This window comes from Amblyomma americanum, chromosome 1, assembly GCF_052857255.1.
Source record: "Amblyomma americanum isolate KBUSLIRL-KWMA chromosome 1, ASM5285725v1, whole genome shotgun sequence".
NCBI lineage: Eukaryota > Metazoa > Arthropoda > Arachnida > Ixodida > Ixodidae > Amblyomma > Amblyomma americanum.
Window position 1 is genome coordinate 78,676,051 of NC_135497.1, and position 18,729 is coordinate 78,694,779.

Here is an 18,729-nt window from a genome sequence, read left to right on the forward strand (position 1 = left end):
CCGTAAATACAAACTTCGACTTTGACATGTTAATTCAACAGACGGGCAGAGACTGCTCTTTATTTCGCTCCTCGCAGCACTATTGCACTCAGCACATACATATGCGGCCAACCAGAGCAACAACGCACTTTTTCGTATCACAGGTAAACTATTTTCTTGTCACAGCAGTGACAACAAAGCCCATTAAGCCAGCCAAGCAAAACATTTTGCTTCTAAAGCATAACCTTCTGTGTGGTTTAAAATGCATCCAGCTAACCGCAAATAATTCATAATACTGAAGTTCCATTAGATGGTTTAGTGCTGTCACATGTAACATTTTTGCACGTTAGGCTACCTTTCAACCATTAACCAAATATATGGTCGTCGGCATCAAATTTATTTTTTAGTTTCTCAGTGAATGAATAAATATTCATGCGAAGTAAATTACTGCATTCAAACAAGCACTGCTCAAGACGAAAAAATATTTTCTTTTTAGAACCAGTTCTTATAACTACAAATACAACTGTGTCACTTTGAAATCAGCATCCCACACATCACAAGAGCAGATTGTAATCTTTGTGAGTATTTTTCATTTCAACGCAAACCATAAACTTTCTAACATCATAAACTAACAAAAGCACAGCCTGTAATAAAACAAAGCATCCACATTATTCAAAAAGCGTTCTATCTGCATTGATCATCGATTCAGTAATATCTTTATCTGATATGAACCTCATTCAGTTCTAAAATTTCGACCACACGTCTCGAGTTCACGGTTTACTGCCGCCATAGGAATAATAATGGAGTACGCCTACAATAATATTGCACTTATAAACTGTTCTGTCATTGTGATGAACTTCCAGTGCATGAGTCATTTAAGTGGAGCAGCCAAATTTCCCGTCTCCACATGAGACACACTACTCATTCGCAAACACCAAATTTACAGCTAAATGATTGCAGTTTTTGCTTACAAAAACCAACATCTATTGCAATTTAGACAAAACTGAATGCATAACGTGAGCACCTTCTTTCGTAGTTGCAATACAGCAATGCAGAGAATATACGTAATGCATAACGTGAGCCAGATACACTGATTTTCAGGGAAACAATTCGCAAGTGCACCTCCCTTCCAGGCTCCGCACATCTGCAATGAGTTTGCTGGATTATCAGATATGAAATGATGAAAGTAGGCTTCATGAGGAATGCTACACCTATGCAACGGGACTAATCTTAAGTACCCTTTGGGTTCTTGTATACGAATGCCTTTCATCCACATGGTGCACACAAGCCACTCTCTAGGAAGAGAACCGCCCATGCTCACAGCAAGGACCGCAGACAGACATAATGGCCGTATGCTCGGAGTCCAGTACTCGCAAAGACTTGACCGGACAGGCAAATGTCAGATGTAGTAGAGATAACGCTTACTGCAGTGGCACTATGCGAATATCAAGCACAGCCAACCAAACGTAAACACTAGGAGGAAAAGTGGACAGAGCAAGCACCGACTTAAAAATGCAAAAAAATTACAAAAAATGTCATCAGTGAAACTTCGTATGCATACACCAAATCTCTGCTTGCTTGCCACCTGATGTACAAAATCAACATGCATGGGAAAGAAAATGGTTCCAGCATCCTTGTGTGGCATACAGAAAAAAGCGGAGACCTTCACAAATGTCACTTTGGTTTTATGGATGGAGTGATCAGGTCCCCATTAAACTTCACAGTTCTAAGTTAGTGCTTGTCCTGTCAATTTTTTCAGTGTCTGTATGCCTTTATGCCCCACCTTTTGCTGCACATCAAGCTTCACCAACTGATGGAAAAGTGAGTTCAGAATATAATGACACAAGATAATGCTTAAACCTGATTCTATCTTTCAGCTTATTTGAAGCCATGATCAACACTGGAGCCTGAAATATTGCAGTCATACTGAGTTACAATGAAGTAAATTTCTTGGGACACAAGGTTACGCTTCGAATGCCTTGCTTGGATAAAGGTGGAGCCACACTTGCCACCTTCAGTGTAACATGAAGGCATTGCCCTAGTATCCATCTTTACATGCTCCACGTTTCAATAAGATAAGAAAGTTCTTGCCACATGTCTAGGCAGTGAGGCACATGGTGCTACCACTCATGTAATCCTATGACCTAAAGATAGCTGCTGCAAGTAGCTGGCAGTCAGAACAAAAACTGCTCCTGTCCACAATTATTCACAAGCGCAATGCTGCATCTCAGCAACTCAGTACTGCCGTCATCAGACCTGATCCAAAAGCATAAGTGCGTAGTTGGTGCAGCTGCCAGAGCTACAGAGCATTACTATTTGGTCAGACTGGCGCACGGCTCAACACACCACCTGTTGACAGCACATGAGTTCACCAGCTACTCATTGCAACCACAGCAGTCACGTCCACTGTTGGCAGGTGTCATATTGCTTGTGCCTGTGTTGCTGACAGATCCAATTACCTGTGCTCCCAGTGAATGGTGACAATATATTTCATTCAAATCCTCCTGTCCTCCTTGTACCCAGCCCCCTCTGCTTACTCTACGCCGTGGGAAAAGATCATGACTAGCCCTGGCTCGAGCACCATGCCATAATTCAGGAGCTGATTCTCGCCTGCTGCCACAACCACTGCCTGCTTGCCTGGGATACGCTTGCAGACGTATGCCTCGTAGTGCCGCCGATTCATCTGGTGGGTATCGAGCGTGCTAAGGCCCGGCGGCGAGCAGCGCTTATGCGCATTTTCGGTGAGCACTTGTAGGATGTGCTGGGAACAGCCGCTCTCAGTCAGGGCACGCTTCACCATGGCTTGCAGCATAGCATCCGGCGTTGAAATCATGCTGCCCACGCGTGTGACATGCGCCCGCTGCAGCTTGGCTTCCCACCTGAAGACACAAAAGTCAACAATCCGCATGCATCCAAACCACACCACACAGCGAGGTGGCAAGAAATACACGGAGCCACAGGACTGTTGCTGTGCAAGTTTTCCGGCTTTTTCCTAACTGCAAAAGTTTGCCATGTACAGGTAGCAAGAAATATGCATGTGTAAAGCTACCCTGTTGCGTCTCTAATGAAGTGACAGCTGAATAAGAGTACAACTTTGAATGCTGACTAAGATTTCAGTAATGGCAGACATGTCATCTACAGCAGCAGACATTAATTATTTTTCTGTGCGTGGGCACGCGCCGATTAATATGGATACAAGACACAATGTAAAGGGTCGGTGCCAGAGCGAAATCGAATGTGACTGAGCAAGAACCACTATGAACCAAAATGAAGGTAAAAAATTCTTGGCCAAAAACAAACTGTCGTAAATGATGACATATGACAAATGGTCTGAACTGGTGAGGAAATCAAGTAATTTCTGCATGCTGGCCACAAGCATGTGTCAGATGAAGGCTTGGCCCATGCAGGAGGCAGCTACCAGTGCAAAGAACAATAATAAAGACCATCTTGCTGTATTCTGGACCTCTATTTGATCATAGCCGGCAACATGTACACTTGAAATTTGATCATAAAAAAAGAAAAGACCTACACAGACGCTAATCACACAGTATTTCTCAAAATATAAGTATGGTCTAAAAAGCTATCTCATTTTTTGGTTAACTTGGTAATTAAACAGTCAATTTATTCAAACACTTCTTTTGGCACAGAGAAGTAAAAGTTTTTCGAGTTGAGACTAGGTGCTGTGAAGACCCCCATAATGCGCAGGTCCACACGGGACGGAGAGGCAGAGAGACACCGTATGGCTCAGTTTAAACAAACAGATATATTCAATAATTATACATGATTAAGATTCAGAGGCTGGGGCGTCCGAGCTTACGTGCCGACGACTTCATGGGGGCGATGGAGTGGCTCCGGAGTTGGGCTCGAGCGGTTGCTGGCAGAAGCTGCACGCCGTCGGGCTTCGGCGCTGAAGGCCCTCTTGGCGAACGATGTCGTCCTGAGCGTGCCTCTTCCTTACTGCTTGTCGATTTTTATATCCTCTTCTCCACACTCCCTAGGGTGAGGACGCCCACGCCGGAGGGGAAGGAGGGGGGCTAGGGCTTTCACTTGGGCGCACAAACATACCACCGCACTTATGGTCTCGCCCCCCTCACGTGTTGAGTCCGAGGGAAAGAAGGTTGTCTTCGAGGTAGCGCATAGCGTCGGCTGTGGTAAGGCGCGCTCTGGCCCGCTGACAGTTCCCGCGGGTCACCGGCCTCCGCTCTCCATCCATCAACTGACACTTGCTCCTCAAGGTAAGGCGCGCTCTGGCCCGCTGACAGTTCCCGCGGGTCACCGGCCGGGAAAGTGGTCCCTTGTCCTGGGATGTGCTCGGGAGGCCTCCCCTGGAACCGCCACGGCAATTGGGGAGGATAAAGCCCGTTTCCCCGCGGCGGCGGCGGCGGGTCCGGTTGGGTCCGGTTGGGCTTAAACCCCTTCGTTCTGGTCGTCACTCTCAACGAGCATGGCTTGGTAATTGATGATGCCGCTGTCATCTGGGTCTCCGTCTACGCCGCGCCGTCGAACGCGGAACCTCGTAGCACACACAAGGAACGTCACACTCGCTCACCCTCCAGAAGAATGTTCTCCGAACATTTGAGTCCATTCAGCTCCCCTTGTCTTTCTGAATCGCCTCGCACAGTGCGTCCGACAAAACACTTTTCGCTGCACTCAACACCACCGCAAAACACCATATGCCTCCGCTGTCATAACTGGCGTCTCCAGGGGCAGCACTGATCTTTTACAGATAAACATGAAACTCAGCACCCAAGCCTCTCCTTTCTAGTCCAAACTGGACGAAATAAATTTACCACAGTTACAAAGGAGCTCCCACTTCTAGCACGATCACGGCACAGACAAAAATATAGATAACGAAAGTAAGTAGGGCAGGTTCTGCATGCGCTCCGCATGCTCTCCTGTGAAGGTGTTACTTAATGACAGAAAGGTTTAACTACCAACTCCGATAACTTAACACATAAGCACATAGCAATGTTATGAGCTGTGGCATTAAACAATTCCAACCAGTTCACAACTCCGCTCTGTTTACGCCATTAGTCCGACTTAGCTTTCCGATTTCGCAGCGGATATCAGCCTTCATGAGTGATACTAAGTAAGTCTGTGACCCTTTGTCTGCTTTGGGACTCGCGAGGGCTCGTGGCAGGAGCCTCTCCTGGCGTTATCTGCGCGGCAACCTCGCGCGCTTCTTCTTCTAGCAATGCATGAAGTAAATCCGGTGGCATTCCGGCCTGGTTCAGGTGTCCAACGATATATGAGACAGCTACTGCGCCATTTCCTTTCCCCCCAAAACCAATTATTATTATTATTATTCCGGCCGTCACCTCTGGCGCCTGCCGAACAAATGCAGGAGAGGGCGTTTCTGGCGAACTATCTGCGCGCTCCGCTTCACTTCTGTCCCCATCAAAATCCGCGCTTTCCCTTTCCTCATTTCGTGAATACTGAACCGGTGTCGACTTGAGGCGATTTGCGTGTATCCTTATCAAGCGCCGGTTCACGTCTCGGACTCTGAAGTTTACCGGAGAAAGCTTCTCGACAACCTCGCACGGTCCTCTCCACTTCGTCTGGAGCTTACGAGCTAGCCCAATCTGCCTTTGGCAGTTTTCAATGTACACGCTGTCCCCCACATTAAACGGCGCGTCTCTAGCACTGCGATCGTGCACCTCCTTCCTGCGCTTCGCCGCTTTCTTTAAGGCCTCCTTTGCGATGTCCCTCGCCACTTGCAAGCGCGATTCTAGCTCAACCTTATAGTCGTCCAGTGAAGCGTATGGGACACGACGGGGGCCCTCTGGCACTTCACTAGGCTGGTCCGGGTCTCGGCCGTAGAGAAGAAAGAATGGCGATTCGCCCGTGCTCTCGTGTGCTGCGGAATTGTAGGCAAACATTGCATACGGGAGCCACAAGTCCCAGTCCCGCTGGTCGCGCGAAACAAAATGCGACAGGAAGCCGGCCACGGTTTGGTTCAGTCGCCCCACCGCGCCGTTGCAAGCCGGATGGTACGGTGTTGTCTGCTTCTTAGCGATCTTAAGCAGCTCGCAAACTCTCCTCATTAGCTGCGACACGAAGTTCGTTCACCGATCTGTCAAGAGTTGCCTCGGGGGTCCATGTCGGAGCACGATCTGTTCGACAAATGCTCTTGCAACCGTGTCTGCCTTCTGATCTGGGAGTGCTACCGCTTCCGCGTATTTTGAAAGGTGATCGACAAATACTAAAATGTACTTGTTTCCGGAAGTGGTCGTGGGCAATGGGCTCATTATGTCCATACCTGTCCGCTCGAAGGGAGCCGAAACCTCAAGGAACGGCTGAATTGGAGCTGGTCTTCGTCCCTTGGGTGTTTTTCTTTCGAGACAGGAATGACACTTCGCACAGTAGTCTCTAACATCCTGTCGCATGCCACTCCAAAAGTACAAACGCTCCACACGCCTGCGTGTCTTCGCTACGCCAAAATGACCGGCGCATGGCGCATCGTGAAATGCGCGAAGAACCCTTTCTGTCCACGACCGAGGTATGACGACTCTCTCCCAAGCGGTTTTCTCTGGTCTCCCTTTCCTGGTTGGCCTCGTGCGCCGACACAGGGTGCCGTCTTTGCCAATGAAATAACCTAGCTGTTCGGGGTGAGACGGTGCGCCCTCTAAGCTTTCGATTATTCGCTTCAGGTCAGGATCTTTGCACTGCTCTGTGCGTAATTCGGCGGGGTCGACTACGGGGACAAACTCATCTATAGCTGCCACGGCAGCTGTGCGGCTGAGTGCATCAGCATTCAGATGTGTCTTTCCTGACTTGTGCTCAACTTCAAAGCAGTATTCCTGCAGGTGTAGATTCCATCTAGCGAGTCGCGAGCTAGGGTCCCTGACACTCATCACCCATTTCAGAGGATGGCAGTCTGTGACTAGCTTGAATTTGCGGCCGTAAAGGTAGCATCTGAAGTGCTTTACTGCCCAGACAACGGCGAGGCACTCCCTTTCCGTAGCTCCGTACTTTTGCTCTGTGGGGCTCAGCTGTCGGCTAGCAAAAGCAATGGGATGTTCTTTGCCCTCGATAACCTGAGATAGCACGGCACCAACTGCGAACTTTGACGCATCTGTGGCCATAACGAAGGGCAAATTAAAATCCGGGTGGCGCAACAGCGGTGCACTCATTAGCTTCCTTTTCAGGGCCCCAAAAGCATCCTCCGCGTTTTCGTCCCAGCGAAAGGCGACATTTTTGGCTGTTAAGGCGGTGAGCGGCTTAGCGAGCTTGGCGAACTCCTCTATGTGCCTTCGGTAGTAACCGATCAGGCCGAGAAACTGCCGGACCTGGCGGACGCTAGTCGGGGATGGAAAATCCGAGACACACCTTAGTTTCTCAGGGTCCGGTCGCACGCCGTCAGCTGAAACAACGTGCCCGAGGTATTTCACCTCGTTTTTGAGGAATTGGCACTTAGAGGGCTTCAGCTTGAGACCCGCTCCTCTTAGTCGCACCAAAACGTGCTCAATATTGCGCAAATGGTTCTCAAAACTGTCACTGTATATGATTATGTCATCCATATACACGAAGCACAGCCTCCCCAGAAGACCTGCCAGGATAACATCAGCGGTTCTCTGCCAGACAGCAGGGCTGTTGGCCAGACCCATCGGCATTCTTTTCCATTCATAGTGCCCTGAGGGCGTGTTGAATGCCGTTTTCTCGGCATCTGCCGGATCCATTGCAATCTGCCAGAATCCCGCCGCCATGTCCACTACCGTGAAGTACCTGGCAGAGCCCAGCTGAGAAAGCGTCTCCTGTATATTGGGGATGGGGTATGGATCGATGCGAGTTACGGCATTTAGTTTGCGGTAGTCCACTACCAATCGATACGAGCCATCTGGCATTTCCACCAATAGTGCTGGTGCTCCCCAGGGTGACTTTGAGTGTTCGACAATGCCGTGATCAATCAGGTCCTGCACCTGCCGTTCCATCTCCTCACGTTGGGAGTAAGGAATCCTGTACGCACGCTGGTAAACGGGCGATGAAGTGCCGGTTTCTATCCTGTGCTTTATAACGCCACAGCAGCCCAAATCCAGGTTGGACGCGGCGAATACCTCCGAGTAGTCGTTCAGCAAACCAGCCAGAGCCTCCCTCTCCCTGGATGTTACGTGAGAAAGATCGAACGACACCTTTGGAGCAGCCGAAGGACTAGCATGCTCTACAGTTGCGAGTACCGTATCGGTGGGCTCACGTTTCTCTATCGCAGAGGTGAAGAAAGCCAATGTTTTGTTCTTGGGAAGGCTCAGTGGCTGCTGGCTACAATTAACCACCCGTAGGGGCACTCTGTGGGCGTCATTAACTGTCACGAGGCACGCGGCTGCCTTCAGGCCATTGCTGAGAGAGTCGACCGGCTCAAGCACTCCCACGGCGCCGCTCTCTACATCTGAAGGCACAAACGCGTACAAAATGTGCTCCGACCAAGGAAGGACGACCGCCTCCTCGACCAGCCTGACGGCAACCCGCGAATATACCTTCTCCAATGATCCCACTGTTTGACGGGTGTCTATATCGGTAATGCGAATCTCAGCCCCTCTCCTGTTCAAAAACGGAACTTTTGAGCCGCCCGCATTAACCTCTTCCTCAGAGAATGAGACTACTACCTTCCCTTTTCTAAAAAAAATCCTGCTCTAATATACCTGACACTCCGTTTGGCAGAGACACCGTGTCCGGGCATACGTAGCAGGGGTGCTCCAATGCAATTCCGCCGAGAGAGAAGTGTAACCGGTAGAGTCCACTTATGCCAAGAGGATCCCCCGTTATGCCTACAAATTTGGTTGCCATACCACCAGACGCTTCCAACACCTCGCGGTCCCCCTTCCTTCGAAGCGTGTTAAAACTGCTCTCCTTAAGCAATGTCACCTTTGACCCCGTATCTATCAACAATTCCATGCAACAACCATTTAACTTGCAACGCACAACAGGGCATGCCTCGTCGGCCACACAAACTACCACCACCTCATCATCCACTGCTCCCTCCCCAAGCTCCTCAGGCTGGGGAGGACTAACTGGTTTTTTGTCTCGGTATCTGGAGCCCCGCTGTAGGCTTGCTTAGGGCGTGTCTCGCCTGCTTCTCTTTGTGGCTCCCCACGGCGCACGTTTTGGCAGAACCTGGCGATGTGTCCGCGACCCTGGCAAGCGAAGCATACGATTTCTTCAAAATCTCGCATACCGCGCCTGTAGCTTTGTGGCGGTCTCCGGTTTCCAGCGAATGAGCGCTGTTGAGCGCGCGCTTCAACCTGGCGTTCTACCTGCTGAGATAGCAGCTGTTCTAAGCGATCTAATCGCTCTGTCAAGAGAGCAACCTCAGGGTTGAGCACCGCTCTCTCTATGACGCGTACTCTCGCTGCGGCTGTCGTTAACGCCTCATTTCGTTCCTCACCCAATGCGGCCTCCACGGCTTGGTCGAAATTGCTCGGCTTGCGCGAGAGCACGAAACGGCGCACGGGGTCTTGCAGACCAGCCACGAACAAAGCGGTCATTTCCTCTTTAAGTATATCCTCCGCGTATTTCTTCTTTAGCTGGTCTCCTTCCTCCTCCCTGCTTAACGTATCGCGCTCTAAGCGCTGAAGCCGCGACGCAAACGTTCGCACGTCCTCCCCTACCATCTGTCCGGCGTCACGGAACCTCTGTACCCGCACGTGACGTGGTTCAGTGTCGAAATGCTCAAACGCGAGCTTCTTAAATTCCGCAAATGATTTTGTGGATTTTACTTTTTCGTCTCGCCATGCAAAATCATGAGCAGCTCCTGCCATCTTACACCTCGCCATTCCCAGCATTTGAGCATCGGACCATCCCCCCATTTTCCCAATCTCTTCTAGCATGGAAAAGAAATCGCAGATTGGAACCCCTGTCTTATCTCCCGTAAACGTCGGAATGACGCTTCCTAATGCCAGCATGCTTGCTCCGAGCGACGGCTGTGGAGTTGGAGCTCCCCCAGATAAAGACATTTTTTTTTCAAGCCCTCCGGTGCCTCAAGCCTCTCAAATGGGGGTAAAAGTCCCACAATCAGTCCCGTGATTCCCTTTTGATTACAATTTTGAAGTCATGAATGTCACAGCATTCAGAGGACATTTGCTTTTGATACCCCACTTCTGACACCAGTGTGATGACCCCCATAATGCGCAGGTCCACACGGGACGGAGAGGCGAAGAGACACCGTATGGCTCAGTTTATACAAACAGGTATATTCAATAATTACACATGATTAAGGTTATACATCAGAGGCTGGGGCGTCCGAGCTTACGTGCCGACGACTTCATGGGGGCGATGGAGTGGCTCCGGAGTTGGGCTCGAGCGGTTGCTGGCAGAAGCTGCACGCCGTCGGGCTTCGGCGCTGAAGGCCCTCTTGGCGAACGATGTCGTCCTGAGCGTGCCTCTTCCGTACTGCTTGTCGATTTTTATATCCTCTTCTCCACACTCCCTAGGGTGAGGACGCCCACGCCGGAGGGGAAGGAGGGGGGCTAGGGCTTTCACTTGGGCGCACAAACATACCACCGCACTTATGGTCTCGCCCCCCTCACGTGTTGAGTCCGAGGGAAAGAAGGTTGTCTTCGAGGTTGCGCATAGCGTCGGCTGTGGTAAGGCGCGCTCTGGCCCGCTGACAGTTCCCGCGGGTCACCGGCCTCCGCTCTCCATCCATCAACTGACACTCGCTCCTCAAGGTAAGGCGCGCTCTGGCCCGCTGACAGTTCCCGCGGGTCACCGGCCGGGAAAGTGGTCCCTTGTCCTGGGATGTGCTCGGGAGGTCTCCCCTGGAACCGCCACGGCAATTGGGGAGGATAAAGTCCGTTTCACCGCGGCGGCGGCGGCGGGTCCGGTTGGGTCCGGTTGGGCTTAAACCCCTTCGTTCTGGTCGTCACTCTCAACGAGCATGGCTGGGTAATTGATGATGCCGCTGTCATCTGGGTCTCCGTCTACGCCGCGCCGTCGAACGCGGAACCTCGTAGCACACACAAGGAACGTCACAGTGTCCCACTCAACTTGATCCATAGTTATTCCTTCTTTAAAAATACCTGGTACATTTTACATGCATGAGAAGAACAAAGTGCTGTTTAAAGTAATCTTGAATGAACTGTTGTCTGCAATCGCCTTGAGAAAGGGTATTAGGATTGTTAAAAAAGGTATTGAGATTGTTAAAAAGGGTATTGAGATTGTGCTTTTTTCCAGTTAGAGAGTTGTTAACCTCAACGTGAAGTCAGTCTAGATTGACGGATAATCTTTCAAAGATCTCAAATATGCAGACTTTTACCCTAAATGCAGAGCACTGTTTTAAAAAACCGCGCAAATGTCAGGTACCCATGGTAACAAACAACACTATAAGTGATGAAAATATAAGGACGAGAGTTACCTGGCACAGCCTTTACGCTGTTTTTAAGGAAAAAAGGGCTCTCGGAACGTCTGCCTGCTAAGGTGCAGATATGCTCTAATGTTCGTATATGTGGTAAGCGGATGCGGTACAGGAGTCCCGACAGGGTCTGGGAATTCAGTGGAACTACGGGGGAGAGACGCTCGGGCGGCTGTGTGAGCAGCCTCATTCCCTTCAATTCCCTGGTATCCGAGCACCCATATCAATTGTTTTGTTCTCTGCAGAATCAGAATCATGTTCATTTATACAAGAAGGAAATACAGCCTGGATAAATGTATACGGAAGGAGGTCCCGTAGTCAGCGACTGTACTGGGACCTCCTGAGCACTGAGCTTTTTGCGCGTTTGCTAAAATTCTGCTGGCAAGCGGCGCTATTCTTCCTCTTATATAATTTCGACAGGCATGTTGATAATCAGAAATTATGTGCGTGGCGTCGGAGTGAGTGGCTGCTTGCGCTATCGCCACTTCCTCGGGGAACGCGACTTTACTAGTTTTCATCGAGAGCCCATGCGCCTGCTTTCCCCGTGTATGACCACGACGGTGCAGATGCTGTCTTGCGTAGGGCCCGCCGCGTCTACATAATACATGCCATTTTTGCTGCCGTAATACTTCTCTATAGCTCTAGCTCTGGTTTCTCTCCTACATTGACTGTGCTCGGGATGCACGTTTTTCGGTATTGACTTAACTAGTTGTTTATCTCTCCAGCCCTTGGGAATGTCCTCTATGTCTTCTGTTGTTGGTGGCAGCACTATGTGCAGATCCTCGAGGACTCGTCTACCATCTTTGGTCGTCGATAACCGCGTTAGTTGGCTTGTTTGGTGAGCTTCGAGTAGTTCTTCCAGCGTGTTATGCCTTCCTAGGTGGAGAAGGCGATCAGCGGACGTCTTGGAGGGGAGTTCAAGTGCCTTCTTGATGGCCGCTCTGACTATTACGTCTAATTTCTTCTTGTTGCTCTGCCGCAGGTTGAGGTAGGGCACAGAATATGTTATTCGGCTAGCGACGAAAGCCTGCACCAGGCGTAACGTCTCCTTTTCCATGAGCCCACCGTGCTTGCCAGATACCCTGCCAATCATCCTACTGATTTGCTCGCACGTTTACTTTAGTTTGTTAATCGCTATGGCATATGGCATTATTGCCTTTGTTGTTTATTTGTAGCCCTAACACGTGGATGTTTTCTACCTCTGAGACCTGAGTTCCATCTATACATATTTGAATTTTGCTTGCCGATTTTTTATCCCTCGTGATATGAAGGAGCTCTGATTTCTTGTGGGCACATCTAAGGCCACACTCTTCGGCATACTTATGTACCGCTGACGCTGCCTCCAGTAAGGCGTCCTCTACCTGTCAAACACTGCCACCCGACGACCACAGAGTGATGTCGTCCGCGTAGATGGCGTGCCTCACGCCATCTATCGCGTTGAGCCTGAAGGGAGGCCCATCATGGCTATGTTGAAGATCAGGGGCGATATTACCGCCCCTTGAGGCGTGCCTCACGTTCTCATCTCTATGGGTCCAAATTTACTGTCGTCTGTTATGATGTATAGGCCTTCCTATCCGTGAGAAAGTAATTGACGTATAGGTAAGTCAACTTTCAGCAGTTTGTGGTGTTGAGATTCTCTATTATCTTACTGTGTTTAACGTTGTCAAAGTCCCCTTCAAATCCAAATCTAAGATGCTCTGTCCCGTTGACTGCCGTAAACAGGGCCTATGACTTCCCTATTAAGTTGTAAAAGCACGTCTTGTGCTGAAAAGCGTGCACGGAAGCCAAACATAGTTGTAGAGAAAAACTGCTGGTTCTCTACTTACTCAGATAGTCTTTTCCTGACCATGGTTTCCATAAGCTTGCTCGCGCACGACGTAAGGGAAATGGGTCTTAAATTGTCCGTGTGGAGTTTCTTACCCGGTTTGGGTATGAAACTCACTATTGATGTTTTCCACTCTTCCGTTATTTGTTCCCCTTCCCATATCTTATTGTTGAAGTCTGTGAGGTCCTCGATAGCTTTTTCGTTGAGGTTTTCCAGCAAACTGACTGTTATGCGCACATCTCCCGGTGCCGTGCCTCTCTTCATACTGGCTAGCGCCGATTTGACCTCCCATTTAGTGAATTTCGCATCCAGCTCCTCATTTTCTTCCCCGCTGTATATCAGTGCGTCCGCGTGTGTGTCTACCGTGGTGCATATGTACTTGTCTTCTAGTGCTCTAGCGAGTTTTTAATTTGTACCTTGAAATTCGTGTAATGCTCGTCTTAAGTTTCTCCTGTTATCCCCCCTCGTTTGACTTGGTTCAATGAGACACCTCATTAAGCTCCACGCGCTCACCGAGCCGAGAGTGAGGTTGATGGAGTTACATTTGGCTATCCAATTGCTTTTTGCGAGAGAGGTCGCGTATGCCTCAGCCTGCTTGCTGAGATCCGCCATCCAAAGTTTCAATATCCGATTATGTTTTTATTTACGCCATCTCTTAGTGAGAGCCCTCAAGCTGGCCTCCCACAGATGCATGAGGTGGTTGTCCACCACCGGTGTGTCCTCATTTGTTTGTACCCTGGTGTTAAATTGTTCTCTGCTGTCTATGAGTGGTTCAGCCCAACATCGGTACCCCTCTTCCTAACTGAGCGCTGGAATTTCCGAGTCCCTGAATTTGGCGCAGTTAGTGCACCGAGCTTGACCCCCCTTTTTCTTGCGTTTTTTCGCTTCAATTGCTACCTTTAGGAGACGGTGATCACTCCATAGCGTCTCGTCAGTGTTTACCCATTCGTATCTTGCTGCGCTTCGCACTAGGGAGACGACCCGGCATTTGTGACAAGTCACGCTGTTTTCTATTCTGGTCGGGTCCTACTCGGACTAGAATCCTGGTCGGATTCTAGTCGGGTCCTTTGCGGGTTGGACTGTACCATTTTATAACTGCGAAAAATTATCCCTCTTGGTGTTCGGAACTAACACAAAGAGGGATAGTTTTTCTCAGTAATAAAACGGCACAGTGGAACAAGGGTATATGGCAGTAGATAAGCTTATATGTGACCAGGATGCAAGGACACATTGCACCCATTCTAGTGACGCTTCTTGCACAGACGTACCGCACACTACTGTGCTGGGAGTGCACCGCTTGCAACGTTTTGCGAGGCCAACCTTGCTTCGCATCGAAGCCACAGCGGACCATTCTTTGGAATGCGCTACTTTATATCACAAGACGTCGAATACTGTTACCAGTACAATACTACAAAGAGGACTATTTCGCATGAAAATAAAGACAGAGCCGGTCTCCATAACACCTTCAGTAGAGGAGTAAGCAAAGCGCACAAGACAAGGGCAGAAGTACTTGCTGTTGGGCTAGCTGGTTCGTCATAAATTTGAATGGCGCGAAGGAACAAACACAGGAAGACACAGAGGCAGAAAAAGCGTCTTAGAAATCCTTGTGCACGGCGGGATTCGAACCACCATCTTTCCGTTCCGCAGCCGAGTGTGCTAACTACTGCGATACTTCTTGCCAAAAGAAAACATGTTTTTCGCGCCGTGTTCCTTGATGGCCTTTCTTTTTCTTCCAGTGTTAAGCGCATGTGCTTCAAAGGACAAAAAATCACAAAGCCGAACAAAGCAAAGTTTCTATTGCATACGAAACGCGCTACGAGTAAACGGGGCATTCTCGTACGCGGTCCACATCCATGCACATGTGCCGGACGTGCGAGAAAAAAGCGCGGCATTCTTAAATCATGGGGCTCGATTTGCTCCTCGCTTTATACTACCATTTAGCTATGACTTATACTGGCCTGCTGTGTTTAATAAAGTTTTTTCCTCAAACATTTGTTGTGTGGTGTGCGTGACATCTTTACGCCGTCTACTTTGTGCGAAACAGCAAAGGTAATGGCATCGGGTCACCTGCGCGACGAACGACTTCATTGTTACTGCTACAGTGCAGCCTCGCGCTAGCTGAAGACGCCATTAACTGCAAAATAGATCAAAGGCCTTTTTTGTTCGGCTTCGGAAGCGACTGCATGCTCGTATCGGGTGACCCTTAGAGATGTTGGCCACCGAGTCAGCAATGGCGGCCTTCAGCGAGTCTTTCGTGTTATGTGGCTGTTTGGTGGCCTCCCTATCAACGACGCACCACACATAGTAGTCCAGCACTAGGAGGCCACAAGTTGGGAGCGACATGGTTGTGGAAGTCGTCGGCCAGCCACGCCTGGGTAACAGCAGGCGGTGTAGGCGGGAGCCGAATCTGGTTGAAAGACATAAGGTCTTCCTTCTGAAACATTCTCTATCCAGGGCTTTACAACGGTGTCAAGCACTTCCACATACGCAGCCGCATTTACGCGGAGTCCTTCTGCAAAAAAGTATGGTGACATGATGTCAGCTTCGTTGCTGATGACGGCTAACACCATGAGAGATTACCGAAATTTTGTGTGCATCACAGTAGGTACTCAGCGCTTGCGCAAAGCCACCTGTCTGTCGTTACGACGGTTAGCTTTTCGCTCCTGGTAAAAGTTGTTTTCCATCACAAAAAAATAGAGCATTCCACTCTTCAACTCGCTTAGCATGCGCTTCGTCTGCAGCAGACGATTCTACAGAGTATTATCGGACATGTTTTGCCCCTTCCTCAGGAATGGCACCTCAAGTTCTCGTGCCCAATGGGCCTGACTATCGAATCTGCGAGTTGTGGCTGCTTTGCAGTGGCCCTCATCGACTTTCTAGGGTCATCATTCACGATGAGTAGCAGCCGCTGGAAAAAAACTTACCCAACAATTCAGGACAAATGCATTGTTGAACGGGAAAGAATTTATGAACGCAATTTTTCATGTATATACTGTAAGATTTTGCTATAACAATCGATATATCCGGAGATCTCTCGTCAGTAGGCTTGCATTTTTTGCTATTAACGTTTTTGCCATCTTTACAAGCGTCCCTCAATGGTTTTCTATGGCAGTCTTCACTGCATAATGCGAGCGATGGAAAAACTTCAAAAGAAGTATTTTAAACACATCTGGAGAATGGACCATTATCTTCAATATTTCTGTAACAGTTCCTTACAATTATCCATGATTTAAAATATTTCTCCAAGAATGTTGGGCATGCGTATTCTGGCGACATCTGATCGATGACTGCTTTTTTTCGCCACAGATGCCAAGTCATTGTCAGAGCACATCAGTTCTTTCCGCACCTTGTAAACGAAAGACCGCGCTACGTTCAGAAAGGCGGCAATTTCCAAGTCACTCTGGTGTGCGGCCAGGGCGACGAAGGCTGCATGGCGTGTCATTTCCTGCGTCAACCTGTACGCTTCCATCTTGGAACAGACTGCGCAGTGCGAATGGTAAGGTGTGAATACACAAGAAGTTGTACGCCTAGACAGATGTGATGAGACAGCTGGTATCTATGGCGATAAGGAATAGTGTTCCCAAATAGCTCGCGCGTCCGGTAATTCTGATAGACTTAGAGAGACGGCACCCCAAGAATGCTCTCTTCCAGAAAGAGAAATAATAAAAAAATGAGAGACGAAGAAAACCAAGAAGGCGTGAACAGGAAAAACGCAAGCCCATCGAGGGGCACGGGACACTATCGAGTGCGAAGTAAAGCAGTGCATGTGCTGATGAGTTCCAAGGAAACGCAATAAGTTATTAGTACAGGGAAAAAGTAGCCAGTGAAGGTAGGAATAGAAAGCCCCACGAACATAAAGAAAGGAGCATGGAAAGGATAAGATAAAGAAAGTAAAAACCTGTGCCATAAAAAGAATACGCAGACACAATGGCGCGGTGCTGCAACATAGAGACGCTGCCAGCTTTGAGGCCTACACGAAGTTCGTCTCATCGGCGTCGCTATCGCAGGCTACTAGTTGGCGCGGAGGCCAACATTCCCAACTCGGTTCTTGTGTGGTGCCCCCTTAGTGGCCACGCGACGGTTAGCTCAGAGTCGGAGAACAAATAATGCCAAATCAGCCTTAATAAATCTGACGTCCTCATCTTTATTACCCCACGGTTACAATATTCTCTCTAAGCATTTCAGCAATACTCAACAGTCACCTGTCGATCATATTCACGCAGCCGCTTAGAGTGGTATAACACTTCTGTCGGAACGTGAGAGGCATTCTCGTAAAATTCATAACTACCGCTAGCCGAACTATACAGAAAGTTTAACATCATGTGCAGACAGCATCCATTCCAAAAGCTGCCTGCTCCTATTTTCTGTTCAAAATTAAAGGAACCCTAAACTGCGACAGAAAGGTAATTTATGCGCAGCGGTTTAGCAACTACAAGCTCGACATTCATTTTCTTTTTGAAGCATCTCCGTTTAGCATAAAACTCATGAGACAGGAACTGGGTCACTCTTCTCTGAGTCACGTTTCTGAACTAGTCGTGTACAAGAACGAAACCGTAGTGGGGCCGAATCCACGAAACAGTTCGGTTTTTGACCGTTTCGCTTTACTCACGTCAAGCAGTGTCCAATGTCCTCCTGCTAACGTCCACTCGGAATCCTATAGAGTCGCAAAAAACCAAAGTGCGCAGATGATATTTCTCTCTCGTCATCGCGGCTCAAGTTGGTCCTGTAGTTCGGGGGACCGCTGGTGGACCAATACGTTCGAAAGCGTGAACTGCCGCCTAGAAGCATAATCAGGCATGTCGAAGGGATCCTCACGTACTTACGCTCGACCGCCGATAACGATTACTCAAGAGCGCTCAGATCAAGGAGGAAAACGGAGCAGCCACCTTGTTTACACTGAATCGAACGAGCCTGTCGGTTCCATGGACGGCCGGCACAACGGTTCGCTTTTAGTTTATTGACAACTCATGTGAAGTGTATACAAAAACCGCGGTCCCGCCTCCGCGAAATGTCGTCATGCCAGCGGTGACGACACGCCGCCAATCGCGCGCGGCTGGCGGGGATGCGAACCTTCTCGTGGATTCGGCCCCTGTTTTAACCACAAATTCTGGACGTCTACGCATGGGATTAAAGCAGGTTTCAGCACTTTCTCCTTCCTGCACATGTACTGATTACGAGCAACACAGGTGAATGGCAAAGTGCATACCGAAGAACAAGAAAAAAATGATCTTGCTTAATTGCTAACTTATTTGAAAACATATCTTCCCTTCCCTCTTTTGGCAGCTCCTTGTACTTCAAGTTTTACTTGAAGTTTTCTGGAAATGCCCTATAGCGGAGCACTTGCTTTTAATGCGCAACCATTACTTTACAGGCAATCCCGAAGGAGCATATATGCTTGTCTGAAGCCTCTCAGATACCTGCACAAATAAAATAAGTATTGCTGCGACTGGGTTCTGAACCCGCAGCAGCGCGAACAGATCAGCTTCGCTGGCCGCTGCACGAGAGCACTACGGTATCGCCGCCGCCGATCACATCTTGTGCCATACACTAGCGCTGTACATTACACGTCGTCTTCATCTAC

General features: G+C 49.2%; 1 protein-coding gene across 1 annotated transcript; it reads right to left on the minus strand.

Annotated features, from left to right (window-relative positions):
- Positions 1–2,512: 2,512 nt before the first annotated feature.
- Positions 2,513–15,491, minus strand: LOC144108253 (E3 ubiquitin-protein ligase NRDP1-like). The gene is made up of 2 exons (XM_077641557.1): positions 15,445–15,491; positions 2,513–2,858 (listed from the first exon to the last, which is right to left on the minus strand). Exons 1-2 carry the CDS (start codon positions 15,489–15,491, stop codon positions 2,513–2,515), a joined length of 393 nt encoding a protein of 130 aa, XP_077497683.1.
- Positions 15,492–18,729: the final 3,238 nt, after the last annotated feature.

Excerpts from the sequence above, each read along its gene's own strand:
- LOC144108253 (XM_077641557.1), bottom strand. The coding sequence starts at position 15,491 with ATGTCGCTCCCAACTTGTGGCCTCCTAGTGCTGGACTACTATGTGTG. Across the intron at positions 2,859-15,444 it reads GTGCTGGACTACTATGTGTG|GTGGGAAGCCAAGCTGCAGC; the intron begins GTGCGTCGTTGA and ends TTGTGTCTTCAG.